Here is an 11,823-nt window from a genome sequence, read left to right as displayed (position 1 = left end):
AAACAAAGCATGAAATTTTCTTACATGAAAATAATGCATACATATTAAAAAAATTATAAATAGATAGTATTTTTTTAATTCAGCATGTTTATATTTCTTTCCAGTAATACGTCACCAAATAAAAAACGTCCATGGAAAATAATCTTTCGGACATTCACATTTCAAAAACTTTTCCACTGAAAGCAGTTCTAATCAATTCATTTCGTTCGGAACATCCAACTTCCGCCGGAATTAGTTTTCCTAATCAAGAAATTACGCGGACATTTACCAATTTTCTGTCTGAAAGCTTCAAATGATCTCATATAGTGTTTTTTTTATGAAATATACAACAACTCACTGAATTTCTCCCAAGGTTTCAACTTTTTGGAAAAAGGTAAAAAAAAAATTTACTTTTCATTATATAACTATTTTCTGAATTCAATACGCATTTAAATATCAATTTAAGTGGAATTCGAGTTGTGTTATTTCATTTTAACGTGATCGGTCATATGATGATATCGTGCAATATTAAATGAATGAACATTCGTTTAGAAAAGCTATAAAAAATTTCTTGTTCTAATGTCTGTTGTCAATGAATAAAATTCATGATTAAAATTTAAAATGGTCGAATATTTTAATTATGAACACTATTCGCTGATATCAAAAATATTTCTTTATTTTTGTTTATTATGCAGTTCAGTAAAAAAAAAATTGCTTTGCCCATTTTTTGTTGCTGTGTTTTCCTATGGTTGAAGAATAGAGCAATTAAATGAAATTAAAATTTAGAATAGAAATAGACAGATAAACGTGACGAGATAACTGACGCTTCTAGTAGTTATTGCAGGATAGATTGGAGAGGAAAAGATCGGGAAGAGTTTTGAATTCTGAACTCAGGTTGCACACATTGAAACGCATTGGAAACGTATTAAAGGAGAGGAAAGAATTGTTTTTCAAGAGAATATTTCATATCACAAACATGATCGTGTATCCCCGCTCTTGAACAGCGCCGTTCTCCGTGGTAACTCTTGTCCCCTGTCATAAAAATCTCCCTACTAACAGTATTGCGCCGGAATATCAGATATTAGCGTCCGTAACGTTTTCGGGGCGAATTACAATGTTTGAATGGAGAACCCTTTCGAATGGAGAAAAAATTATTACCGTAATCGGGAAGAATTTTGTGGAGACCATTTGTGAAAAAAATAATGACGTCAAGATTAAAATTTTAATTTTTTTTCTTTACCATATCAAATTGAAGCAATGAGAATACTTCCAAGACTGAGCTCAATCAAAAGCGATTTTAAACATAAGAAACACTCACTATGAGATGAATAACCATCAGGAAGTCGAACCTGCAGCACTCTACGAGCTACTGCAAAAGATTCAATTGGCTTCAGCTGCGTATCCCTTGATTTGGCATTTAATCTATTTCCTGTAGCATCCCGCGTTAGAGTGTTTATTTTTAAGATTACAAATTTTGATTATATTATATTATTATCGCCTTAGATATAGTATCAGTTCACTCTCTTTGAAAAATATTTGAACTCATTTGCAAATGTCGCATCTAAAGAGTGATTTTAAAGAATGACGCATACGGTTAATCAATATTTGCAAAATTCTGTGAGTGGTATGAAATGTCCTTTTTCAAACTTTATAAAATGAATGTATAAAATTTCACAAAAAAAAAAAAAAAAAAAAAAAAAAAACATTCGATGACGTAAAAATTTGACATATCGTGACGTCTGTGATTCGAATGAATTTTGTTTTCTAAATATTTCTCAAGACAAATCTGTAACGTTGCAGATATCGTAATACCAACCAAAAATTTGTCGTGTGACTATTTAAGCCAAATATTCCGCAGTAGCTACTGAGGGTAAAGACTCCTGAGCACCCGAGGGCAGAAGTCTGACTTCTAGCTCAAATGAAGATGGCACGCACACACTCGCTTGCACAACCCCTTTTTACAGGGGGGGGGGGGGCTCATTTACGCACCTCACAGAAAGAACACAAGGAAGAGAACAACCATGCCCGAACCAGGATTTGAACCTGGGACGCCTAGATCACGGGTAGGACAAAAAAAAATCCTTTTAGCGGCTTTGAATGCAAATGTTTGATTATTTTTAATCGCGACCATGCCGAAATCCTTCCTGTCGATAAATTACGATTTTAATTTTCCGAGTGCATTTTCTTTCCATGTCAGTAGGAGACAAAATATAAAAATTTGCATACTTCCAAGCAATAGTTTTGGTTGCAGATGCCTCCAAACGGAAAAAGTTATTTCATACACTTAAAGCATTTCCATTGATTACCTTTTACTGATTTGAGAGTTATCCTCATTTATAATAAGAATACTGTATACGTTTCTTTTATGGTGATTATGGATTGATATACCTGGCGTTGCTCGGAGTGAAAATAGTTTTTTTTTTCATTATGAATAAATTAACTATTTAATTAATTATTAGAAAAAATTTGCTAAAATTTTTTACACATTTATAATTTGTGAGAAAAATTTAAGGAATTAATTACATATTAAATGTAATAGAAATCACATATCAAAGTAGCTGCTGATGTCTGTGTGATACAAGCTTTATATTCGAGAAAGTGAAGGAATAATGAGGAATTTAAACACTAACAAAAATAAAGACACTTAAAAAATATATATAATATTTTCAGTAAAGAATTAATTTTTATACAAAGTGACAAAACTCTCTTATCGTGTACAACCTTAATTTTGATCAAAATGATATTATAAATTGCATCAATCAAATTTGAATATCGTAGCTTCTTGTAAATTGTAATTCATGCTCGCAGCCATCCTTTGCTTTTCAATATTTTAAACTTGTATGGCAAATTTATCTCGAAGGGCTTTCAAATTATTTTATGTTGGGTCCTCGTACATGTGGGAATTTCGGGAAATGAAGAGGCTGATATGGCAGCTACATTGGCTGCTACTTTCTTGTCAACACAGATTCTTCTATCGGATTACAATAAATATATGTTACATATTGCATTCCCAATGACAAAATGACTGGGATGCACAAATTCGTAATAAGCTTCATACAATTATGTCTACAATAGATTTCTGGCCCAGTTTACACTGGACACAATTTAAACTAGGTTGAGGATTGGGCACACTCTATTCACCCGCCGACATTTGTTGATTGGGGGCCCAACACCATTTTGCTCAATTTGTAACAGTCCGATGTCGCTTTTACACATTCTTATAAAATTTCCACTGTTTTCTTTACAGCTTCTTGCATATTTTCGGAAATCTCGCCGTGATTTGGGCTAGTTGCTTTCCAAAACTCTGCATGTTGGCCTTTTTAGTGTTTTAAAAAATATTGGTTTTTATAATCATATATAAACATTAACCGCGTTTTTTAGTACAGTACCATACCTTACATCATTCTTCCGCTTTTACATGACTCACAGTTTTACTCTTTTGGACATTTCGATTTTGTACGCTTTCCATGTTTTGATTTTATTATCAATGGATACAAATATTTTAATTTCATTCATGTGGCTCAGTTTAGCCAAAGATGGCTTTTGCGCCATAAAAAACAAATTCAACTCAACTCTTGCAAAATTACAGATAATACCAAATAATTTTTAGAAACTATAAAAAGCTAACATTATTTTTTTGAGTTACTAATCATTTTTTAAGTCTGATCCAAAATTCAATTTGGCATCGCAAAACAAAATGACTCTTGGGGTAGTCTGTAAACCCTAGAGAGCGCGTGTTGGAGTGATGGATTGGAGAATGCTTCCAATGGATCTTCCTTTGGATGGCAGAAGAGAAATATAATACTTTCCATGGACTAACAGATAGAAGACCCATTTCTTTAGGCTCCAGTACCTCTCCTTTTTTTTCATGGATAATGTACGTGGATATGAAAACAATAACTAATGGAAACTCAAAGGCAAACAAACAAAAGGATTTAAAATATGTTTAATGATATTATTCAATGAAAATTTTGATAATAATTAATAACTTAGTTATTAATTATTGAAAATCCTCAATTTCTTTAATCTTGAATATGCGAAATTCCTCAAATGGAACAGCATTTGTGAACACAATTCAAAGAAAGTTTGTAGATTTCTATAGCATCGTTTTATTTATGAAAATTAACAATCGCTTGCAATAAAAATAATAATTATCATATTAAGTGAAGCATTATACTTGCGTTCACACGATTCTACTGAGGAATGCTATTTTCACTACTAGAATAGTTATTAATTTTTGCAGCACGCAAATATAATAGGCTTTCAGAATTATCGCAGCTTATTTAAGCATTCAATGCTGTAAGCTAACTTGGCACTGTATTTGGAACTGGAAATATCCATCATTAAAGAGCATTCACATTTAAATCAAGAAATTGAATTTCAGATTCTTCTGCCCTAAATCCTTTTTAATCACCTGCCATAGTTTAAACTCTATCGTTCATTAGCACTCCACGCCAAAACCAAGAGTGCATGTGGAAAGCAGTCTAAAGCCGTGCTCCAACGACCTCTGCGTTTGCAGACATGTTTGCACACTTTCCCCTGTGTCCCCCTCTCCTGCGGTTTCCCGGAGTTCTTTATTGTTTGTGGACGCGATCCGGAGTTTCCCACAAACAGTCGGTAAACTAGACAGACATCAAAGAACCCTGGAAAACCGCAAGAGAAAGGAAACAGGGGAAAGTGTGCCATGTCTGCAGAGGCACAGGTCGTTGGAACGCGGCTTAAACGGAAAGGTGAATATACCAGCTTCCCATCACTGCTAGCCACGAAATCGCCCCGAGGGGGTGGAAGAGGCTTTTGGTACGTACACTCTGGTAAGTATTTACCATGAGGATTGGTGGGAAGTTGGTGTAGTATGGCTAAATGAATAGACTTTAAGCACTCAGTTAATTATTCTTAATTACTGGCTTGATCATATTGTATTCAAGTCATATTTATCCCCCACGTTGTTTTGATCCCCATTTTGGGGTATGGGGATCCTCCAGCTCATTCAAAATGCAGAGTGGTTATAATTAAAGTTCCACTTTGATAAAGTCCTAAAAGGAAAACTACTGGACCAAATGTTATCAAACTTAGCAATAGTTTAAAGAAGGTCATGGGAATTTCTTTTCCGCCAAAAAAAAAGTTCAAAAACTCACTACTAAGTGAGAAATGACACTGTATGCAAAATTGTTAAGCAAAATGGAACATGAAGACATCGGTTAAAAATGTGTTTAATCGTTTCTGAAACATGTTACAATGCATGTTCAATGTGGTGTCCACCATTTTCTGAAAGCAAATTAAATCGCATTACTGCATTCTCAACAGTAGTCTTAGCATATGAGGAGGAATGCTACGCACATGTCTGTGTATCGCACCTTTCAGTTCCACCAAACTATTTAGATTATCACTATAAACAGTGCTTTTTGGGATAACGCACATTGAATATGCTTTATAACACGTTTCAAAAACGATTAAACACATTTTAAACCTATGTCATCATGTTCTATTTTGTTTAACAATGCTGCATACGGTGCCATTTTTCCCCCTGGTGGTAAGGGCTTTTTTTTTTTTTTTTTTTTTTTTTTTTTTTTTTGTGGAAAAGAAATTCCCATGATCTCTTTTAAACTATTACAAAGTTTGATAACATTTGATCCAGTAGTTATAATTTTATTACCATTTCAAAGTGTGGCGTCCTGGTCAAGGGGTATCGCGTCTTCCTCGTGATCTAGGCGTCCCGGGTTTGAATCCTGGTTCGGGCAAGTTTGTTCTTTACTCTGTGTTCTATCTGTGAGATGGGTGAATAAGCCCCCCTGTGAAAAGGGGTTGTCCAAGCGAATGTGTGCGTGTTTCCTTCTTCATATGAGCTAGAAGTCAGACTTCTGCCCTCGAGTGCTCAGGGGTCTTTACCCTCAGAAGCTACTGCGCAAAAACTTGGCTTAAAATTAGTCACACGACAAAAAAAAAATCAAAATGAAACTGAAATTGTAATTATCCTGTAGAATGGTACGTTCTTACAAATCTAAAGGTAATATACTGCTTACAAGGCGAAGAACCAAAATGACTCTTATATCACTCATTAGTGTTTCAGGAAGCAAATTCTAATGAAGTTCGGTTTATTGAAGAAAGCACATCATTGTGTAAGAAAACTCGAAATGTGCAATTATCAAACGGTAGGGTAGATAGAAAACGATGCAGCATTTCTTAAAGGAAATCGGCAGATGTGTTTGCCTCAAAAATTTCTTTTACACTCTCACCTTTCAATCCCGCATATAATTGCGGGCCTCCAATACAACCGTGGAGGCAACGAGGGCACAGAGTTTTATTTTCAGAGTCCTGCGCATGAGAATTGTATGTCTTATGGTATAGTTATGGTACAGTTAAATATCGTATAGTTATGGTGTAATATGGCCTTATGGTATAGTTAAAAAAACAGATGCTTTTGAATTACTTGCATTGCAACGGTATACACTAGCAACGAAATACCGATCATTGACGAGAATCTAATTTACGATCTTTGGCGGTTAATTGCTGGCCTCTGGTTAATACATATCAAGAAATCGAATATGTATTTTGGATTCCGCCTGAATGTTAACTAAATGTGACACAGAACTGCAACTGTAGTCACGAAACCACGAACCGGCACGCAAGACTTTTTGTATTTGAATTATTGGGTTTACATGCAAGCAAAAGTGCAAACCGATATGCGTTCACCACTTGAAAGATCTGTTTCAAAATGGGATGCAGATCCTTATTTTATAGCTTAATGTGCTCATCAAACCTTATCTATTCAGATCGTTTATTTTCTAGTTATCGGGTTCCCTTTGTAGTCGGTAATCCAGATAGACCTCTGAATGGGTTTTGTTTAAAATTTGATTGAAATTGGAAATTTGGTGCTACGCCCATATGCCAAATTTCATTCATCTAACTCAAAGTGTGATTATGGTCGCAGACAGATAAACATAATTTCTGCCACCGGAAGTGATCTCCACGAAATCATTTATACGCTCAATAAAGGTCCTATACCCCTCCCATATAAAATAGCATGCCTTGGTATGACTGTCAATTCCTTAAGTGGCATTGGCGAACAATAGCTGCAAAATATGGAATCTTCCATTTTTACTGAATCTATAGTGCGAATATGTGTTTTGGAGCCTTTTGAAACCAAAATTTGATACAGAACTACAGTTGCAGTCACAACATGTCAAATTTTACTGACCCAACTATTGCGTTTATAAATTATTGCGCTTACATACAGAACAGTCAACCCTTTTACACATTTGGCTTAACATTTGATAAGCATCTAGATTTTAAATGCCAAATGTGTGTTTTGAATTTTATCTTCCTAGCTCTTTGCGTTTTGAAGCTATGGAGTTCACTTTTACTGGAATAGACAGATAAGCAGACTTTCTGCAAATAGATTTGGTTCAAAGTTTGATGGAAATCTGCACATTTTCTCCTAAGTTCGTACGCCAGTATTAATCCACTTAGCTCAATGAGTTTCTGAGTTTCCGATATCAACGCCCAAAAATGTGTTTCTCCGACTCGGTGGAGTTGGAGATTCATTCAATGTGTATGAGAAAGTAACAAACAGCGCATTAAGAAACATGTTTGTTCCTTATTCCCTTTGGATTGAACTCCAATTCAAACCAAGTAAGAGCGCCAAGTAAGCTCATCTTTTCATCAAAAGATTGTAGGGTATGCGCATTTTGAACTAAACGATTGAAACGTAGTGCGTATGATGTATCATCTCAAAGATATATTTTACCTATAAAAGATTCCCATTGCTAACCGGCCGCCAAAAATAAGTATTCTCCTTACAGGTCCCGAGCCGTTGTCGGCAGTCATTCCGCGTTTGAAGCCCTCTAATTTCCTTCTTTTGCATTAAAGAACAAAACGGGATACACAAGACTCACCCGAATCCAAAAAGACAGTCTTTCTATATTTCTTAACAAGCAATATCTTTAAAACTTTTATTGTGTTTATAGCCGATTTCTTTTTACAGCTGGAATATTTTTTAATACTTCAAGTCAGCATTTTAATTTTGTATATGTATAATAAATTAACAAAATATGACTTCAAATAATTCCTGTTTTGTAGTTATTTAGATCCAAGCAGCATCCTCCTTGATATAAGTAACTAATATTGACAAGATATAAACATAACGGACAAATAACTACCCTTTCAACACCAACCATTTACTCACCACACACGGATTCATTTCTTTTATAACATTTTTTAAATTGAATTTTAAAAAGTATCGGAATTTCTATAATGACATAGGAAATATTTTAATATGCCTTCGTATTTTTTCTTCTATTTAAACTCAAGACGGTTTTAAATAATTTTTGGTTCAAGTGACTCAAAATGATGGTCCTTTTCTTCTTTACAAGGAGTTCAAATCACTTGCAAATAATGATCCACACACACCAAAAACGCACTTCATATTTCGCTTGAGCATTCAGAAGAAATGTTTGAATCTCACACATTGACGAAAACATATCTACTTTCAATTATTGTACCATTCAAACGTTAAAATGATATTATCAACGTATTTGCATCGTTAACTGAATGCTGTGAACTAAATATTACTTTTCCTTTCAGAAAATTAAGAAATGCATTCTGCTATGTGGTGGCTGGTCTTTCTGATGGGCTGTCAACAGTTTTGCATCATCTCGACTGACAATGCTATCGGGGACCATTTACACGGTTCTCAGTTAAGACCTCATCCTCTATCCAGAAGAATGGTTTCAGACTTTGAAGTAATCGAACCACTTATTGTTCCATCAAAGGCCTATCTAACAGGATCGTGGATCTCAAGGAATGTCAATCCATCCAATCTTCAGCAACAGACGCATGAAATCTCTCAGCCACTGTCCTTGATCAGAGTTGGAAACATGCCTTTTAGAGCTCCGTCACGTGCTCGTCAACCATCAAAACCACGCCAAGATGGTCCAAGTGACAATCAACAGGCGCCGATTAATGCTTCTGGCGGATTGCAACGAACGACAACACGGGGTGACTCAGAAAGCGAGATTCAGGAAATCATAAAAGAAAGAAAAAAACTAGTTCAAAAACGTCCTCACGGTGCCCCATACAGATTTTGTGATCAGTTTGGCTGTCATGATTGCATTCCACCAGATGGCGCGAAATGCTGTTCAGGGTTTAAATATGACCCTAAAGCTAATCGGTGCAGACAACTTGTATGATTTCCTTGTAAAAAAACAAAATAAAAAAAATATTTCGAGAAATTCTAAATGCAACTTTGGTAATTAAAAAAAATACTTTGGTTGATTTGAAAAACTACCTTAAGCATAACTAAGCCCTTTTATTTTACTGAATGATTTTGCCTTTGTTCCTGGTGTGATTATAGAGTGTTTCGACGACTTAAATATTGATATTTCTACAGATAATTAAATGTAGTTAGATTCAACACGCTATTTGTTCTTGTGTCAAGCAAAATTGAAATTAATTCATTTTTTTTTTTTTGTCTATCAATAATAAATGAAAAACAAAGGAACAAATTATGTAAGTTTTTTTAATAAATAATAAACACCATCTTGTCCTTTTTCTATACATTTGGACAGTGTAATTTTTTATATCAAAATCACAATACGTGTATGACAATGGAAACTGCAAAACTTTTTGTTATATCTTGAGTGCTAATACAATATAGCTTATGTTATATCGAAACTTTTAAAATTCTCTATGTTCAGAATAGTAATTTAATGACTTTGTTTCTAAGAGAACTGAAAATAAAATCATGGGAAATTTTATGAAGTGAAGGTTCAGTCTCATTGGAAATAAATTTAGCCTTATTAAGAGGAAAGTGGGCATTTACTTAAAAAGGCAGGGGACAAGTGGGACATAAAGAAGCGCAAGGGATAATACTTCTTCCCGCCGATAAGTGTCAAGCATTGCACTCTTTGGGAAAACTGGTTCGGCACGAGAAATAAAAAATTCTTTTAAATATATTTTGAATGCAAAGTAATATATGTAAATATTTGAGGGTTAAAAATAACCTTTAAGATAAAAAATTTTACCCCAAATCTAAGACTGATATAAGATGCTTCTTCTTTTATTACCTGTTCGACTGATAAGATTTTGTTCCATAACACTGAAAACTATAAACCTGAAACAAAAAAAGTGCTAGTAATAAAATATAAATCCTCGTCATCAAAATTCTTTCTACTCTCTTTAAATTATTCTTGCCCTAACATTCAGATTTTTTTTTTTTTTACTATACATTTTTTTACCTTAAAGAATTCATTCTAAACAGGAGGATCTATAGTCTGTAAAGAAAATTTTAAATAATTTATTGTGTGAAAATATTTAATAATTTAATAGACTGTTGACTGTTCAAAATATATGTATGTTAGAAATTACCTCGATTTTTACATTTGTTCGCGGCACTTTAGAGAGTTTGGAAACAAAAATGGAACCTCGGGTCAATCTGTGTGTGCTAAATCTAAAATCATTATGACGTCTTAGAAATTATACGAGATTTATAATTATGAACGAAAATTTATTCATTTTCCTTATAATTTATTAGGTGAAAAGATAAGCAACTAGCGCATTTTGGTGGCAACAAATAAAAACTTCATTAAATGTGAGGAAAGTATGGATAATTTGATTATGAAATGTTGTATTTATAATTCAAAATGATTGCGTCATTTCTGATGAAATAAATTTTTTATTGTTTGTTCGGGTTTTTGGACATTCAGCTATAAAACATTTTGTAATTCTTCAACTTTGTATCTGTAAATAATTACTGCAAACAAAGAGTTGCAGGACTTAATTTATAACGAAAGAATGAATGCAGATAGAACCAGTGTCCTTCGACCTGAAGTATATGAGTCGATATCAAGGGGAAAAAAATTGCTGATCGGAATGTAAAATTTTGACTAGAAATTTGGCATTAGGGGAGATCTCTGAACCAGTGCCGTATCGTGAAAGAGAACGAGCTCCCGCGATGAGAAATTTTCAATGATTAGAATAGCGATTTAACAATTTAGACTCATTAAAATATATTCTATCACACGAAATAATTCATTTGCACTGGGAAACTATTTACGAATCTCAGCCATTTATACTTTGATATTTCAGACAGAAATATTTACTTTTTTTCATAAAACGAACAGTGTTTTCAGTATGTAGGTTGTAAATGACTTTAACAATTACAAATAATTTTTGATTTTTAACATCATTCATCTGTTGTCAAAAGTTTTCTATTTGAGTTGACTGACGTTTTAGTTCGAAAAAAAATTGGTTTATGAAATCTCTAATTATTCTCATGTCTTGAGCCCCAGTTTATTGAAATTATATTTGTGCATGCATCATAATTATTGTAAACGTAAAAATTTACTATTGAAATTATAATTAAACGATATGAAAAATATAGTTGCTGATATTGAGATTCACGGATAAAATGAACTATAAATAATATTTGTTAGTTAGAAACAGCAGCATGTCTTTATATTAAAAAATTAGCTATTATTACATTTTTCAATAAAAATGTAAACAAGTGTTCTATGTATTTCTTTCAGAAAGCAAAAATTACAAATTAGATTTTGCAAATAAAACATATTTAAAAATGAAATCCTCATTCAGTCATTTTGTGTGCCCTGCTTTGGATTCTTATTCAAATATCATCAAAAAAGCTGCTTTAAAACCAATCTGGCGCGGTTTCTGAGAAATGAACATAAAATATCAACGCAAAGTGAAAATTGCGCTTCTCAATAATAAAATGAATGCGGCATTTAAGCTGGACTGAATATTTCGGATGTAAATCCGTAATAAAAATAATCAGTTCCATAAATCTATTTCAGTTTAAAAAGTAATTAATATATAAACCAGAACAACAATCAA

At 33.4% G+C, this 11,823-nt stretch overlaps 1 protein-coding gene across 1 annotated transcript; it reads left to right on the top strand.

Annotated features, from left to right (window-relative positions):
- Positions 1-184: 184 nt before the first annotated feature.
- Positions 185-9,494, top strand: LOC129976132 (uncharacterized). The gene is made up of 2 exons (XM_056089539.1): positions 185-373; positions 8,560-9,494. The coding sequence occupies exon 2, from the start codon at positions 8,571-8,573 to the stop codon at positions 9,162-9,164; it is 594 nt and encodes a 197-aa protein (XP_055945514.1). The 5' UTR covers positions 185-373; positions 8,560-8,570; the 3' UTR covers positions 9,165-9,494.
- The last annotated feature ends 2,329 nt before the right edge of the window (positions 9,495-11,823 follow it).

Source organism: Argiope bruennichi, chromosome 7, assembly GCF_947563725.1.
Source record: "Argiope bruennichi chromosome 7, qqArgBrue1.1, whole genome shotgun sequence".
NCBI lineage: Eukaryota > Metazoa > Arthropoda > Arachnida > Araneae > Araneidae > Argiope > Argiope bruennichi.
Note: the sequence above shows the minus strand (reverse complement) of the source record. Positions and strands in the feature narration are given on the sequence as shown.